This window comes from Frieseomelitta varia, unplaced genomic scaffold, assembly GCF_011392965.1.
Source record: "Frieseomelitta varia isolate USP_RPSP 00005682 unplaced genomic scaffold, Fvar_1.2 scaffold_192, whole genome shotgun sequence".
Classification (NCBI taxonomy): Eukaryota; Metazoa; Arthropoda; class Insecta; order Hymenoptera; family Apidae; genus Frieseomelitta; species Frieseomelitta varia.
Window position 1 is genome coordinate 497,684 of NW_025109661.1, and position 15,513 is coordinate 513,196.

At 34.7% G+C, this 15,513-nt stretch overlaps 5 protein-coding genes across 9 annotated transcripts; 3 read left to right on the forward strand and 2 right to left on the reverse strand.

Moving 5' to 3' along the window:
* Positions 1 to 501: 501 nt before the first annotated feature.
* On the reverse strand, positions 502 to 5,294 carry LOC122539193 (broad-complex core protein isoforms 1/2/3/4/5-like). Of its 4 annotated transcripts, XM_043673896.1 has the most exons (5): positions 4,579 to 5,294; positions 4,316 to 4,488; positions 2,669 to 3,069; positions 2,103 to 2,553; positions 503 to 1,739 (listed from the first exon to the last, which is right to left on the reverse strand). In XM_043673896.1, the coding sequence occupies exons 3-5, from the start codon at positions 3,041 to 3,043 to the stop codon at positions 1,462 to 1,464; spliced, it is 1,104 nt and encodes a 367-aa protein (XP_043529831.1). In that variant the 5' UTR covers positions 3,044 to 3,069; positions 4,316 to 4,488; positions 4,579 to 5,294; the 3' UTR covers positions 503 to 1,461. The 4 variants fall into 4 exon arrangements, with proteins under 4 accessions (XP_043529833.1, XP_043529834.1, XP_043529831.1 ...); XM_043673898.1 differs by lacking the exon at positions 4,316 to 4,488 and having other exon boundaries at positions 502 to 1,739; XM_043673899.1 differs by lacking the exons at positions 4,316 to 4,488; positions 4,579 to 5,294 and adding an exon at positions 3,851 to 4,303 and having other exon boundaries at positions 502 to 1,739.
* An 86-nt stretch (positions 5,295 to 5,380) lies between these two features.
* LOC122539196 (DNA-directed RNA polymerase II subunit RPB9) lies at positions 5,381 to 6,207 on the forward strand. The gene is made up of 4 exons (XM_043673906.1): positions 5,381 to 5,503; positions 5,586 to 5,733; positions 5,811 to 5,884; positions 6,001 to 6,207. The coding sequence occupies exons 1-4, from the start codon at positions 5,493 to 5,495 to the stop codon at positions 6,188 to 6,190; spliced, it is 423 nt and encodes a 140-aa protein (XP_043529841.1). The 5' UTR covers positions 5,381 to 5,492; the 3' UTR covers positions 6,191 to 6,207.
* Positions 6,208 to 6,584: 377 nt separating this feature from the next.
* Positions 6,585 to 8,300, forward strand: LOC122539191 (hsp70-binding protein 1). The gene is made up of 5 exons (XM_043673895.1): positions 6,585 to 6,790; positions 6,877 to 7,117; positions 7,197 to 7,599; positions 7,695 to 7,932; positions 7,992 to 8,300. The coding sequence occupies exons 1-5, from the start codon at positions 6,759 to 6,761 to the stop codon at positions 8,200 to 8,202; spliced, it is 1,125 nt and encodes a 374-aa protein (XP_043529830.1). The 5' UTR covers positions 6,585 to 6,758; the 3' UTR covers positions 8,203 to 8,300.
* A 400-nt stretch (positions 8,301 to 8,700) lies between these two features.
* On the forward strand, positions 8,701 to 10,493 carry LOC122539195 (peroxisomal biogenesis factor 19). 2 transcript variants are annotated; one of them, XM_043673905.1, is made up of 5 exons: positions 8,701 to 8,926; positions 9,292 to 9,474; positions 9,538 to 9,695; positions 9,782 to 10,012; positions 10,090 to 10,493. In XM_043673905.1, the coding sequence occupies exons 1-5, from the start codon at positions 8,866 to 8,868 to the stop codon at positions 10,315 to 10,317; spliced, it is 861 nt and encodes a 286-aa protein (XP_043529840.1). In that variant the 5' UTR covers positions 8,701 to 8,865; the 3' UTR covers positions 10,318 to 10,493. The 2 variants fall into 2 exon arrangements, with proteins under 2 accessions (XP_043529840.1, XP_043529839.1); XM_043673904.1 differs by having other exon boundaries at positions 8,705 to 8,926; positions 9,532 to 9,695.
* A 591-nt stretch (positions 10,494 to 11,084) lies between these two features.
* Positions 11,085 to 13,422, reverse strand: LOC122539187 (phosphoglycerate kinase). Its single transcript, XM_043673889.1, has 5 exons — positions 13,175 to 13,422; positions 12,667 to 13,015; positions 12,236 to 12,574; positions 11,947 to 12,166; positions 11,085 to 11,833 (listed from the first exon to the last, which is right to left on the reverse strand). The coding sequence occupies exons 1-5, from the start codon at positions 13,234 to 13,236 to the stop codon at positions 11,556 to 11,558; spliced, it is 1,248 nt and encodes a 415-aa protein (XP_043529824.1). The 5' UTR covers positions 13,237 to 13,422; the 3' UTR covers positions 11,085 to 11,555.
* Positions 13,423 to 15,513: the final 2,091 nt, after the last annotated feature.

Consider the following 15,513-nt stretch of genomic DNA (forward strand, 5'->3'; position numbering starts at 1 on the left):
ACATACATACATAAATACATACACACATACGTACGTACGTACGTACACACATACACACATATATATGAACGTGTGTGTACGTATAATACACGTATGTGTGTATTATACATGAACACATATAAATATATACGTAAGTATGTGTATGTATATGTGTATATGCGTTCGTGTACATCTATATTTTTATATATATATATATATATATATATATATATATATATATATACACATAAGTGTGTATGCATGTACACATCTACGTACGCGCGCACATCATATATGCTCAACGCAGATGCAGACGTAAACACGGACACGGACACGAACACGGACATGGGCACGGACACGAACATACATTAGGCAGGCACGCAGGCGAAACATTACGTACGCGCACGCCTACGTATATACATACACGTATACATATGTATGTATGTATGTATGCATGTATGTATGTATGCATATATGCATGTTGTATGTATGTATGTATGTATGTATGTATGTACGTATGTACGTGTGTGTGAGAGTGTGTGTGTGTGTGGGCGCGCGCGCGCGCGCGTGTGTGTGCATGTATGTATGTATGTATAAATAGGACGTAATAAAAAATAACCTATTCTACAGATACGTATTATCAAAAGATTTCGAGTGATCGTAAAAATATGATTTTCGTGACACGTTTAAACTTTCCCATGAACCATATTTTGTAAACCTGTTGTAGCAATCTGTATATAGGACTCAAAAAAATACCTCTTACGTTATCCATGCACGTAAGGTGTATGTGTCACTAAGTAGAAGAACGGAACACGGCCCAAAACTGAACCGTACGGATAGTTTTCGAACGCTGCATCGAGACACGTTACTTCCTTTGATTATTACAATATTATTTATGAAACACCAGAAGAGATGAAATCTTTTGCTATGTACAATCAATGGTAAATCAAACATTTCCAACTGAATCAGTACAAAGCCAACGAAAAATCAACCGTTTTCGTACAAACGTATTATTTTCTTATGCATCCTTCACATGGCTCTTTTTCGCCTCTCTCTCTCTCTCTCTCTCTCTCTCTCTCTCTCTCTCTCTCTCTCCCTCTCTCACTCTCGCTTCTTACGTTTCGACGAGCGTTCGAAAACTCGCACATAGTGCTTATGTACACAGAGCTGAGCTGTTCGAGACTAAAATCGTATCTATTATGTACGATACGTACACGTTGTCAATTATTTTCTATTAAATTACTATCTTCTGTAAATGCAATAAATGTGTATAGAATAACGAGTAGTTCGGCGAAAACGCACTCGCACTGGTACATGCGTGATCACGGGTCGTGAATGTTTAAACGAGAAACGAATAACTCAGTGTGAGTTGAGTTATATATAAAGATGGGAAGAGTGACAGTCTGGAACAGCTCCGACGTGGCAATAAAAAATTTGTTCGATTCAACTCAAGTCTAAAAACTGGCTATCTTTTGTACAGCACTACGGTAGGCTGGAGTTTAGGCTTTCTGGCAAACGATAGTTCATCATATGATATGGCGGACTTGCAGGACTTCCCGGTTGACTGTTCATGCCAAGATTGCTTGAACCACGACCGCGTTTTCGCCTTTGCAATATACCCTTTCTAACCATATAGAATCGAATCGTACTTATCGGAATTTTGTACTTTTCCGAAGCGACTTGAAACGTCATACCGCGTGCTACCATATCCGAAGCTTGCTTCAATTCTTCTTCCGAACGTCTCTGTCGTCTCTGATAACCTGAAAATTGACAGCGATATGCAGTAAAGGCGACGAGAAAACGCATACGATTTTAACGTATGCATTCTTAATATATTCACAGCGCGTATTTTAATATATGTATACCGCGTATGCATAACCACAGTAGCGATCGCTACTACTTCACAATTATTACATTGTTTATAATTATTTACATTGTTTAATATGAAAATGTTACAGAATAACAAACATGCATAATTTTACACGCAAGTTCATGTTGTAATTATCAATATTATTTAAATATTCCTCGACGCTTCTTTTTTCAATTCTGTTTTCATTAATTATCTATCTTTCTTGTTTCAATCATTGAACAATCTTAATCACTGCACTGTTCCTGTTTCTTACCTTCAATCGCAGGAAACGGACTGCTCGGGTTACAATTACTGCTCGGTACCATGCTAATAGAATATGGTTTGTCATGTTGAGTAAACTGCTCGTCTGGCTCCATTTTAACCATGCCCTGAGTCTCGGTTAAAGTCGCTTCACAAGCACTAAGTGCTTTCTCCAAGTGTTGTAACGCCTCACTGTGTTCCATAAAATTTGATGAATTCGAATTCTGTGGAACTGGCGTAGTGCTGACAGATGGAGCGCTTGCCGTGCTAGACGCAGCAATCGATGTCGTCTCTAAAAAATTAGCGCTCGAAGTTCCGTCATCTGATGGAGTTTCCTCGCCTTTATAATCAGAGCCATCCTGCTGCGTGGTCGTGGATGGTGCAACAGCGATATTAGAGTCACATTGTTGAGAACTACTTTCGCTTGAAGAATTATCATTCCCTTGAGTGAATAAACCACGAACCTATATGATGATATCATTGCCACAAGAATTAATAGAATGTACATGTATCTATATTTATTCTAAAACATTATTTCCAAGATTGCTAATAGCTTGAACAATATTTTCATATATTTACCTGCAAAACTTCAGCGGCTTGCATTAATTTGCCAAGTTGTTGTTGTTCCACATATACCTCACCACGATACATGAATTCCACTAAAGCTTGCAGTTCCCACATTCTCATATCTCTCAAAAATATAATAGGATGGGTACATGGTATTTCTAACAACAAACGTTCCAAATAATCGCTACAAGCGGATAATACCACTTTGTGACATTTTATTGAGCCACCATCGCAAGCTAAAGTGACATCGACAAATTGTTCAGAACTTAAAAGTTTGGGAAATGCACTGTGCATATTTGATTGATGAGAATTCCATGAAACACAAAATTGTTGACGGTCACCACCAGGATAATTACCCGGATTATGCAAATTGCTTCCACCTTCCATTATTCCGTTGATTTAGAACAATTTCCCTGTCAATATCAAGAAATGTTTCTTTTATACATTACATATTTTACATTTAACTACAATTTAAAACATTCTATATATTATTAGGAAAAACGCTACAAGCAATCCAACGGTAAAGAGTGTATTTTTGCTGATCACTATGAGATAATTGTCTTGAATAACAACTCAATGAAAATAATAATGCCTTTACATTTTATGTCAAATTCTGTCTGTCGTATCATAGATATTGCTCATTATGATTTCATTACTAAATCTCTGTCTTTTTTTGCTGTATGTATATAACCAAACAATATTATCTGTTATCCTAACTTCTTAGTCAATCCATGTGTCGATGTGTATATTTTAGAGAAAACCATTAACGCAAATTTGTTGAACTTTATAGCTCAAGCTTTATAATCTATAGTTGAACCATAATCTAGCATTCATAATCAGCAAGAATTATTATATACATATACGAGTTCAAGAGGCAAATTAATTATCACATTTCTTTTACTACACATTATATTCTGATATGGTGATCAAACAATAACTATTGGCAATAAATTCCATCCATAAAACTAAGAAATATTTATATGCTTGCTGAATAATTGTAAATAGAATAAGAAAAAAAAACCAAAAATAAACACAAAAGATAGATTTACTTTGGAAAATTTGTTTAAAACAATGTACAATATGGCTGTATTGCCAAAGAAACTTTAGTATCAATTGCACACATTCGACTACCACTATAAATAATTATATATATAAATACATAATATAATTGAAAAATGTAAAAGATACACGTACGATCGGTTATTGAAATTAGTAATTCTACTATAGCTTAGCGGAATTACGAACGAGGAGATTAACATCGAGAAACTTTCAAGGAAAATCCATGGCACTAGCCGAGAACGAATGTGTAACAAAACAAATCTGTCGTCGGAAGCACATAAACGAATTCCTTAGGAAAAATGTTTAAATACAAACTTTAGTTACGCGGCGTTTATCGTAATCACGTGCTCAAAGCACACTAGCCGACAGGTTAACCAAAAAATATCCGATGTACGCGATCAACTACAAGATTTTTTTGTCAATAGAAAAATGGTGAAATCTTTGTGGGAGACGCTGTCGGCGTGAGTGCCATCACCCCCCAGGAACGCCTTGAACACAAGTTTCGTCTTTCTTTTTAATTTCCGATACCAAATCCGATCAACCTTCCGCATCTAAACAACGAAATGTAATACGAATTTCCCAATAAATGATTTCACTCACGAATTTTTAGCTCCCTCGATTTCTCTCAGATTTTCGCGTCGCTTTCGGGAAGAATCCCTTAAGAAAACATTCATCCGCCGAGATTTGCACTAGCTAGGGGAGCTGGAACGAAAGGGTGGGGGTAGTAAGGCTGGGGGTAGCTTAGTGGAACACTAGCGCATCTCTCGCCTTTCCTGAAAACTCTTACGAACGTTAAACTCCCCGAGTCTCTGCTAAAACTCTCCTACACTCTAGATATACCTATACATTATTTAACTACATACCTATGTATATGTCCTTTGCTATATATTCGTTTGCTCGCTCGCTCACTCTCTGAATTATTTATTTCAATAATTTCATCATTCCGTACAATCTCTGTCCAATATTTATATTTTACCCTTCCCCATATTCGATCACTGAATATTTTTCATTTCATCTAAAGTCTCTCATTCTGTTCCGATGATTCCAAGAACGACACCACGTGTTCGTTGCTTTTTAACCTAATCGGAAGTAATCGTTCTCGGAAAATTCGTTTCTTTCTTAACCTTTACGTTTTTCCTTGGCGCTAAAATTTTTTACAAGCCAAACTGTCACATATCCGTCGAAGCAGTTTAGAAAACAAGACACCATTCCACCAAATTAAACTCTATACTCTATGCACGTTCGCGCCATCGCATGAGAACGCTCCATAAACTTTAACGAAATTAGGTTATCAACAACTTCATCGATTCAAACTCCCAACGCACAACGACAAAATATTAAAATACATTCAAACGACGATTGGCTGAAATATTCTTCGAAATTCCGAGTCGGGATATCCAAATACACGTCTTCATGTTTTTAAATTCTTCGTCTTTTTTTTTCTTCTTTAACGTGTAATTTATACATTCCCACAATATATATGTGTAATTGTCGCCTATATAATTGAATCATATATTTCATACCAAAATCACCAATTTCATCGTAACCAATCAAAATAAGTTGCTATCTAGTTACTTTCGTCCGCGAATTTTAATTGGTTCAGAAGAATACTCCAGGATTTATTCGCACATTTTCTTTTTCTGGTAACAAAGTTATTTTTGATACAGTGCTTTGTATTAGTCATTCATTGCGACGCGTTAAAAAATCTCACCACACGCACAAATTGACATTATTTGCTGATACTTTGATTGATCGCGTGATCTCAACTCTATATACTATGATTGAAAGGTAACTGTCCTTTCTACTATACAACATTGGATAAACATTTTTTTCGTTTAATTGTTTTCTTTGTTCCTCTTGTTGCACGAAGGAAACGGGACGCGCAAAACATGTCTAAAATAGCCGGTTACGATACACACGACGATGGTCCAGGTTTCGTCGGGATTAGATTCTGCCAGGAATGTAATAACATGCTGTATCCGAAAGAAGATAAAGAGAATAAAGTATTAATGTACGCAGTAAGTATTAAAATGTACGTGATTTGTTTTTCACTTGTTCAAACTATGACTTTTTCAATTCTACCAATTCTTTCCAGTGCAGAAACTGTGATTTCAAACAACTTGCTGACAGCAATTGCATTTACGTAAATAAGATTATGCACGAAATTGAGTAAGTGAAATTTTTATACTCGTATATGCACGTACACACTAACAGACTGATTACAGACTGATGTTTGTAAAATCTTAATAAAAACAAACTCATACTTTCTTTTTATATGGTTTCAGCGAGTTGACGCACATTGTCGCAGATGTCATATCAGATCCTACTTTACCAAAGACCGAAGAACATCCATGTCCAAAGTGTAGCCACAGAGAAGCTGTATTTTTTCAAGCACAAACTAGACGTGCAGAAGAAGAAATGAGATTGTATTATGTGTGCACTAATCAGCATTGTTCTCACAGATGGACGGAATGAAGTAATTTGTACATATCGATAATATATATTTTTGAAACAAACGTGTAAAAAGAGAAAAAAAAATGTAATAAAGTGTATAAAATTTTTCTTTCCCGATTGATAAATTGAACTTGATTCTAAATAATAACGTACATGTACATATATGTTGCAACCATATTGTAGCAGATGAATATATCCATGTACATTCAACCCCATATACACATGTTTCAATGAAGAAGTATAACTTTTTTTTGATAATCTGCAATTACAATCGTCAATATTTTAATAAGCTGATAATAATAGTTGCATAATAAATTGATAAAAAAACTGACAATTCTAGGATTTATATTTTATTTTTGAAATTTCGACGCGCTTGCGCTCACGCGTGTATCAAAGTTATTTGCGCCTATTCCCGTCAGTCTAGTTACAAAATTGTTTTCGACGTGAGTCACGTATCTTAAAAATTTTTATTCCTAGAGTTTGCATCTGAAAGGCAGTTAATATCGATATAAATTGAATTTTATAATGCTCTTTTGCGTTTGTTTTATCGACGAAACGTTTACGTGTGTCAGACAGATTTAATTGATTAATGGGTGCATCGCACACGACCAAAATGGACAAGTAAAACTGATTTCTTACAAACTGTCGTATTTATTTGTAATTTATATCTGAAAGTAATTATGGATTATTTTTGGTTATTATTTCAGTTCTCAACGTTCAGACAGTCGAGAAAATACAGATGGACAACCGCGTGTGAACAGCAGCATGCGGCCACTATCAATTGAAGGACCATCAGATATGAATAATGCCCATCCGCAAGTATTTGAACCGTTACAAAACCAACCTAGGCAACCAACAAATTTACAAGGATTGCTTAGATTTGCCATGGAAGCGACCAGTTCTCAGAACGTAACCAGTAATACCCAGTTTCAACCTGTGGATGAAGAAGTTGGTAACATAAATGTGTTTTAACATTATCTAAATAATTCCCATAGAAAATTGATTAGAGTTAAACGATTGTTTGCAGAGGCAAGAATTTTTGAAGCAAACACTTAGCTCGTTATCGTGTAATGTAATCGAAGAATTACAGAAAAGTATTAAACTTTTGTCAAACGTAATTGACCTTCGGCCAGACGACGATACATCAGAACAAGAATCGGCGTTAGAGAGAATTGCAGATTTTGTAGATAATATAGACATTGCTAATGACTTTTATAAAATAGGAGGTTTTTCTATATTTGGTCCGTGCTTAAACTCTCCTCATAGCAGCATCAGATGGAGAGCAGCAGATTTGATTGCAGAACTAGCTCAAAATAATCCTTTTTGCCAAGAGAGGTTTCTAGAAACTGGCTTGTTTCCTACATTATTGAATATGATAGACACAGATTCGGTAGAAACTGTTAGAATCAAAGCTCTATATGCCGTTTCCTGTAAGTAACAAACTTTTATTTAAATAGCAGCCATATTTATTTGTTCTATTGATACTTGTATATACTCATATTCATTTATAACAAATATGATATAGGTATAGTTCGAGAGCATCCAATATCATTGACATACATGGATTTAAACGATGGATATTCTGTCCTCTTAAGAGCTATGCAGAGCCCAATAAAAAAACTACAAATCAAATCTGCATTTCTCTTGTCATCTCTGTGTAACAAAGAGAATGTAAATAATTTAAAATTGAGCTTAGTAAATATGGGCTTGATCGAGCAAGCAACAGGTTTACTGGCCATCGGTGATTTGCTTCCAGAGATAAGGTATTGTTTTATATTCATCATTTTTTGTCTAACTTAATCAAATTTCAATTATCTTTCAGGGATCAACTACTAAATATTCTCGATGGTCTGACCAATGATGATTTCGCTCCCGCTTTAAAAGAATGTCGACGATCAGAACTTGGCTTACGATCCACGCTCGAGCGTTACATAAAGGATTTAAAACAAGAAGAAAATTTCGATCAGATAGATGTATGTTATCGGGTATTGAAGAAAGTTTTCTCTGATCAAGATACAAATCAAGAAAGATAATTGTAGTTTGTATAACGCCAGATTTCCTTTATTTATATTAAATTTGTATATTAACAAACATTATGAGAGTCACAAATAAAATAAATGTATTTTGTTTATATTACTCATATTTTTTATATATATATATATTTTTATTTTCTATTTCGAGAATGAAATTCTTTTGATTTGAATGTAAATATGTTGCCCTCTTGAAAAAATTATTATAAACGACCGAGAAGATTGTTACATTATGTCTTTTATAACGTATGAAAAATAAGAATCGCTAAGCATTAAAACCTAGTTAGCTATCAATGCTATTGAGAAAAACAAACGCAATACGTAATAAAGTTAATAAAGTTGGTAGTTTCTATTGTTCAAACTTCTACTTTTAAGACTTTTAATAATAGATCGTAAAAATTATCGTATATAAGGAATGTTACATATTTTTTTTTTTTTTTATAAATTTAGCTGTAAATAAGTAGAAAAGAAAGAATAAAAAAGAATAGATCGTTGTTTTAAGATCGCAATCGACCTTTGATTATTTCAAAGATTAAAGAATTCATTTATGCTCGTGCACATTGACGCAAGATACATAAATGGGACATCAAGGATGATAAAGCGTAACGTTCCGTTGGACGTACTGTCATATGATATAGCGATTTGAAGGTTTGCAAAACGATAGACATGGCTGACGAAAACTCAACAAAACAAACAGAAGATCAAGAATTAAACGATTTATTAGAGAGTGAGTAATTACAACGTTACAAAGGATTTATGATAGGAGTAAACATAATTAAAAAATTCTAACCCCAATTACGTAAATGTCTACTTTTACCTTTTTCCGTTTATTTGACACGTTCATTGGATAAATTTTCTTACAACTTTACGTAGAAAAGTGTAAATTTTGTTGACCAAGTTAAAAAAAGAAAGCAAACGGGAGAAGTGTTTTTTTTTATGATGATATCAATGACAAAATGCTGAGTTTCTATTATTACACAACTTTTTGCAAGACTTTTTACATTAAACGTAAAAAAAAAAACTATCAAAAATATGTATCAAATATTTGTTTTACATTAAAGTTAGAAAGTGGTCATTGTATAATTGACTCAGGTGCTTTGAAAGACTTCAACAAAGAACAAAAGTCAGATAAAGAGGATGTGTGCAAAGTAGATGCTTTTGAATCCACGACAGCTGAGAACACAGCTAATATTTCAGAAGATGCTTGGACTACAGATTTTGTTAAACAAGCAGCAGAACAATTTGTGGAAAGTCTACGAAATTTTATTCAAAATGGTAATAGTTGAGAATGAGAAGCGCAAAAAAGATATTATTAACAAATTTTCTCATTAGAAACAGATAGCGAATTAGGAGTCTCTTCTCAAAAAACGGCACATGGAGATGTTAATGCGATAAATGACGGAGACATCTTTGATAAAGATAGTGTGAGTACAGACTTTCAATCTGCCATTGCACAAGCGTTAAATGACTTGTCTGCAACATCCGAAAATTTACAGGTAGTTGTTTCAGAAATCATGTGGATCTTTCTTTTATTTAAGCTTTTGTATCTTGAAATACGTTCTTTCGTGAAAACACATTGTAGAGTGAGGCTGATTTATCTGAAATGTTTGGACTGACGTCCTTGGAAGATGGACCTGGTGCCATTCCACCATTTGTGCAAGAAATGCTACAGCAATTATTATCAAAAGAAATTTTCTATCCATCACTGAAAGAATTAGTAGATAAATATCCTGAATGGTTAGAAGAAAAGAAGACGACGATATCGTCGACTGACCTTCAGAGGTTTACAAAACAGCTAGAATTAATGCAGCAGGTGATTATCTTCAATGGGAATAACTATGGAGGAAAAGTATCTTTATCGTATTTTCATTCAACGATTATTCATTTTAGGTGTGTGTCGAACTCGATAAAGAAAAAGACTCTGATACTGAAGAAGTGAAAAAGAAGCGTTTTGAAACAATAATATCGCTTATGCAAGAAGTACAAGCTTGTGGACAATTACCTGAAGAATTGATAGGAGAACAGACAACACTTTTTCAAAGTGGTGCTGAAGGCGAAACTATGATTCCAACGTTACTACGTAGCATGGAATCTCCGCAAAATTGTTGCCTAATGTAAATGAATTCTAATAATTATCCTTCCAATAATACGAGAGATTGTTACTTAAAATAAAAAGTTGAGGGGTAATAGAGAAGTTAGGATATATAAGTGTATTTTGTAGATAGTACTTTTTTTCGCTCATTTATGCTGTCTTAATTGTCGCCTATTATGTGCAATATATGATATCTCTTTAATTATTCTCCACGATTTCTCCACACGTGCATAGTGTTTCTCTCTCTCTCTCTCTCTCTCTCTCTCTCTCTCTCTCTCTGGAGAGAACATTATTATTTTTGTCCCTCTGAAGATGATCCTCCCCCCGGTAATGCAGAATTATGTCTTTCCTTGTTCTTATTTGGGATTTGATCGTAAAAGTCGATCTTTTTTTGGATCAACTTTCTACCAATTTCGTGAAGATTCAAAAGGAAGGACAGGATTTGAACTTGGGGCCTTTCGGTATCGAAAAATTGGTTACCTTACCTACAACGCTAACGGTTCACAAAATAGGAAATACATATTTAATACAATATATTACTCGTGTAATGCTTGTACGTACGTGTACACATGTATAGATACATAATCTATTGCCGCCAACGTTAGATACTTTTTGTATGCGTTTAAAAATAATACGACACCATTCCATTTGCAAAGATGCGTATAATTTTATTATTGATATTATTTTTTATTATTTGTACATGAAGTTTATGACAAGTGTATAATCTTTGTTTTATATCATTTATATTCTTTTATATGTATTCTTCTTTCTTTTACAATTTCATCATTAAATACTGAAAGCGATATTTTATACAATTTCATACAATTACACATTGTATAAATCTCGCAATCAGATGATTTGACATTACCACATTTTCATTAAATATTGTTTACCGCTTTTATTAGAAAAATCATCGCACGAAAAGATAACATGATAAATTTAACAATTTTAATAACAGTGTTGGAACAATTTTCCTAGAATATTATTGTTTTCATTCGATTGTAGATACATTTTATGTTTTTTTATATTCAGGAATATCGATATACGCATATTTCATATACGAAAAGAAGAGTAACATAAACATTTTTTATACGTAAATTATACCGATACGGTATAAATTATAAAGGTAATCTATATGGAACGATAAATATTCTATTTTACTTTATAACGCTAAAAATTTGATAATTAGATAAAATCAACATGTTTTCAAGTGTGGTTGCTAACTAAAATCTAAAGATGTAAATGACATCAAATGGACTAGAAATTACAACGAAGAAAGGGCCGCAACTCCCGGTAAAACTTTTCCTTCAAGAAGTTCTAAGCTTGCACCACCACCGGTGCTCACGTGGCTTACTTTGTCTTCAGTTTTCCATTTAGCAGCGCACGTGGCTGTATCACCACCACCAATTATAGTAATAGCACCTCGTGATGTTGCTTCTACAACATTGTCCATTAAATTCTTTGTGCCTTTACTGAAATTTTCAAATTCAAAGACACCTGCCGGGCCATTCCATACGATTGTCTTTGCTCTTTTGATAGGTTCTGTACATTAAATTAAATAAAGTTAGACGAATAGTTTTTTTACACTGTTACTATATACTAAACTTCAAGATACGTATTGATAACGATGAGTAGAGATTAAATTGAGACTTTACCACTAAATAAGTCTCTTGATTTTGGTCCAACATCAAGTCCCATCCAGCCATCAGGTATACCATTTTCTACGTCAGCTGCACCAACAGCTGCATTTTCTGCAAATTTGTCTGCAGTAACGAAATCAATCGGCAAATGTATTTGAACTTTATTTTTCTCAGCTTTCGATAATATATCATTAACAATTTTTGCGCCTTCTTCGTCAAATAATGAATTACCAATCTGAAAGAACATTATACATTTCGAAATTAGACATTTCGGACGATAGGTTATATACGACGCTGTAATTACCTTCATATTTTTCGATATCTTTAGGAAAGTATATGCCATTCCACCACCTATAATCATCTCATTAACTTTGTCCAGCAAGTTATTAATCAATTGTATTTTATCTGCAACTTTGGCACCGCCTAATATAGCCAAAAATGGTCTTTCAGGATTGTCCAGTGCTTTGGCAAAATATTCTAACTCTTTTTTTAAAAGAAAACCACTTGCTCTCGTTTCATATCCTTCACCAAGCATGGAACTATGAGCTCGATGGGCTGTACCAAAGGCATCATTAATATAAACGTCTCCCAATTTTCTCAACGATTTTCTAAACTCCTCTACCTTTTCTTTGTCTGCTTTTACCTAGAACAAGGAAAACAAAAAAAAGAAAAAGTTTATAGTCCTTGGCTCATAAAAATTATTAGATGAACAATAACAGCATATAATTTACTTACTTTGCTTCCATCTGCTCCTACCCCTTTACCCTCTTCTTCTATGTGAAATCTTAAATTTTCAAGTAAGATAATAGAACCAGATGCTGGATTGGCACACGCAGTTTCCACCTCTGGTCCGACACAGTCGTTCAAGAATATAATCTCCTTTCCAAGCAAAGACTTTAATTCTTCCGCAACAGGCTTCAGAGTGTACTTTGTTTCCCGTTTACCATCAGGACGTCCCAAATGTGACATTAAAACAACAGATTTTGCTTTCTTTTCAAGAGCATATTTGACCGTGTCCAGAGCAGCAACAATTCTCTGGTTGTTGGTGATTTTACCTTCCTTCAAAGGTACATTGAAATCCACGCTGCAAGGAAATAAAATTACTCTTTACAAGTACTGTTAAGCACGATTAAACAGTAATTTAACCTCGACACGTTATTCGATAAAGTTACGCATTTCGTGTAAATGCCAGTCCACAGGAAAAATGAAACGCTTTACTTAAACGCTGAAAGGAATGTTATACCGTATGAGAACTCGTTTATCCGTAAGATCCACTTTATCGATACTGAGCTTGTTTAGTGCCATGCCTTTGAATTTTGAGCACGTTGAATTTGATACAATGTTACATATAACAGGGAAACCGTTATTATCGTTTTTCAATTTTAATCCACTTTGTTTAGCGCTGTAGTTACTGACAAAACTCTGAACAGTTTTCGAGTATCCCCTGACGTCGTCGTGCTTTGGCTTGGCAAAGTCAAAGCAAGGTCGGCGAACACAGCGACCTCTGAGAACCTTGTGAACTAGGCGCATTATAATAATTATTCGTCTGGCAATAAGAAAGGTTCCAATCGTTGAAGTTTAATTCGTTTGAACTTATCTTGCAACGTATACGTCGCACAGATCTACGTCTTTAGGAAATCATACGAGTTATTTTGTACGGAAACAAAGGAAAAGGAACAAAACACGAAAAGTCAAATATACACACCCGTCATAACATTACATTGAACTTATCTAAACGAACACGCATCAGATTAACATGCCGCTGGTAAGATGACATTTCTCTGACAGCTTTTGTAAAATATTATTAAAAAAGAACGAAAGTGACTAATTTTTGAGCAATAAATATCGTTCTACATAGAAGGTAGATTATATTCGCACATTACGTATATATATATATATATATATATATGTATGTACGTCACGTGACAATGCGTGAACTAGACATGCGAATTATTCGTAATCACTCGTAATCAATGAAAAGCGTTAAAGAGTTAACGGAAGATAATGAAATTTAGTAAAATTTATGTTTATATTAACATAGAGATTGAAGAACTACTTACAACAGTAACTATACAACAGTAACACGAATCATTTTACATTAAACGTTAAGTACTATACAAGTACGTAGGTGAAACGGTAAAAATCGTTATTCGGTTTGACGGATTGTACCACCGCTGATACAAGTATGAACCCATGCATGTTCCATAAACGGTGTTCTCCGTAATCAACGTCTGGTATTCCGGTATTTTGTTCGACCGCGTTGCTATTCTCGTTTCTGGCATAGTAACATAGTCGCGCCTAGTTCGTTTACTTGATTTCAAAGATATATATATATATATATATAATAGAACAATTAAACTGCGTAGAGAAAATGAAGAAATTGTCGTCTCGTTGATGCACGCGTACACGCGCGTGTGCGTGTGTATATGCGCTTATATGTTTACAGTAATGTACGTACATATGATCGTTAGACTCGATCGACATCTTTTCCGTTTTTTCTTTCTCGTAGTTCTTTTCGGTTCCAAGTTCTAATTATGGGATTCTAATTGTGGGATGGAATTATCATTCCAACGGATCGTATTTCGACGAAAAAAAAAAAAAAAAAAGATAAAACGCGTGTTTTGTGCACGAAACACGACGAGTCAAGTTGATCGTCATTGACGGTCACATCTAGCAAAGCTTGGTTGTTATAATATTCGTTGGATATAAGAATCGTGTGAATTTCGTGTGAGCGTGTTCGGTACCGAAGTGCTGTACCCGAAATAACACAACGTTTCTAAATGTGAAGGCGAAATATGCGAAATACATATAGCCGTGTATATTTTCTCGCAAAGTCGACTCATTTTCCCGACTAAAATCTATTCCAATTTGTCACGGCAAGTGAAACGAACAAAGTAGTGGATCGGCAGTGTCGCGTTACGTTCACTTTTGCAAATTAACTATTTTTTCTACGATCGTTGTCGCTTACTTATTTAAGAGAATAAAGGAATAAGCATAAACAGCGTCCAGCCTCAGTATGTATGTATGTATGTAAATGTGCACAGTTTATAGCATACATATCGGGAACTGATTAAAAATAAATTAAAATTACGTATCATTCGATATTATGGAATTCGTGACATGGAATGTTTCGCAAGTATAGATATAAAATTGTGATTAGAAAAAGAAAAGAAAAAAAAAGAAGAAGAAGAAGAAGAAGAAGAAGAAGAAGAAAGAGGGTATAGAATATATACGGGATAGGGCAAAATGGGCATGTAACAGTGGAGACGACAGCGTCCAGCATCGGCAGTCGGTTCGGTTCAAAGCGCGCGGTTACGTAGGGGGCCACCGCACGGGAAATATGCATATGTACATACGTGTGTAGGTAGTTGGTTAGGTACTAGGTAGATACATACGTGTGCGTGTAAAGTAGGTAAGACACGGTGACCAGGGTGAACGGTAGGAGATGAAAGGTAGGGAAGATCGAGAAGAGAAGGAGGCGATGATGGAAGAAAAGGAACATCATGCGTGGTCGTGTCAGAGTGTGTGTATGTGTGTGTGTGTGTGTGTGTGTGCGTCCAATGCCAGTGGAACGCGACGATT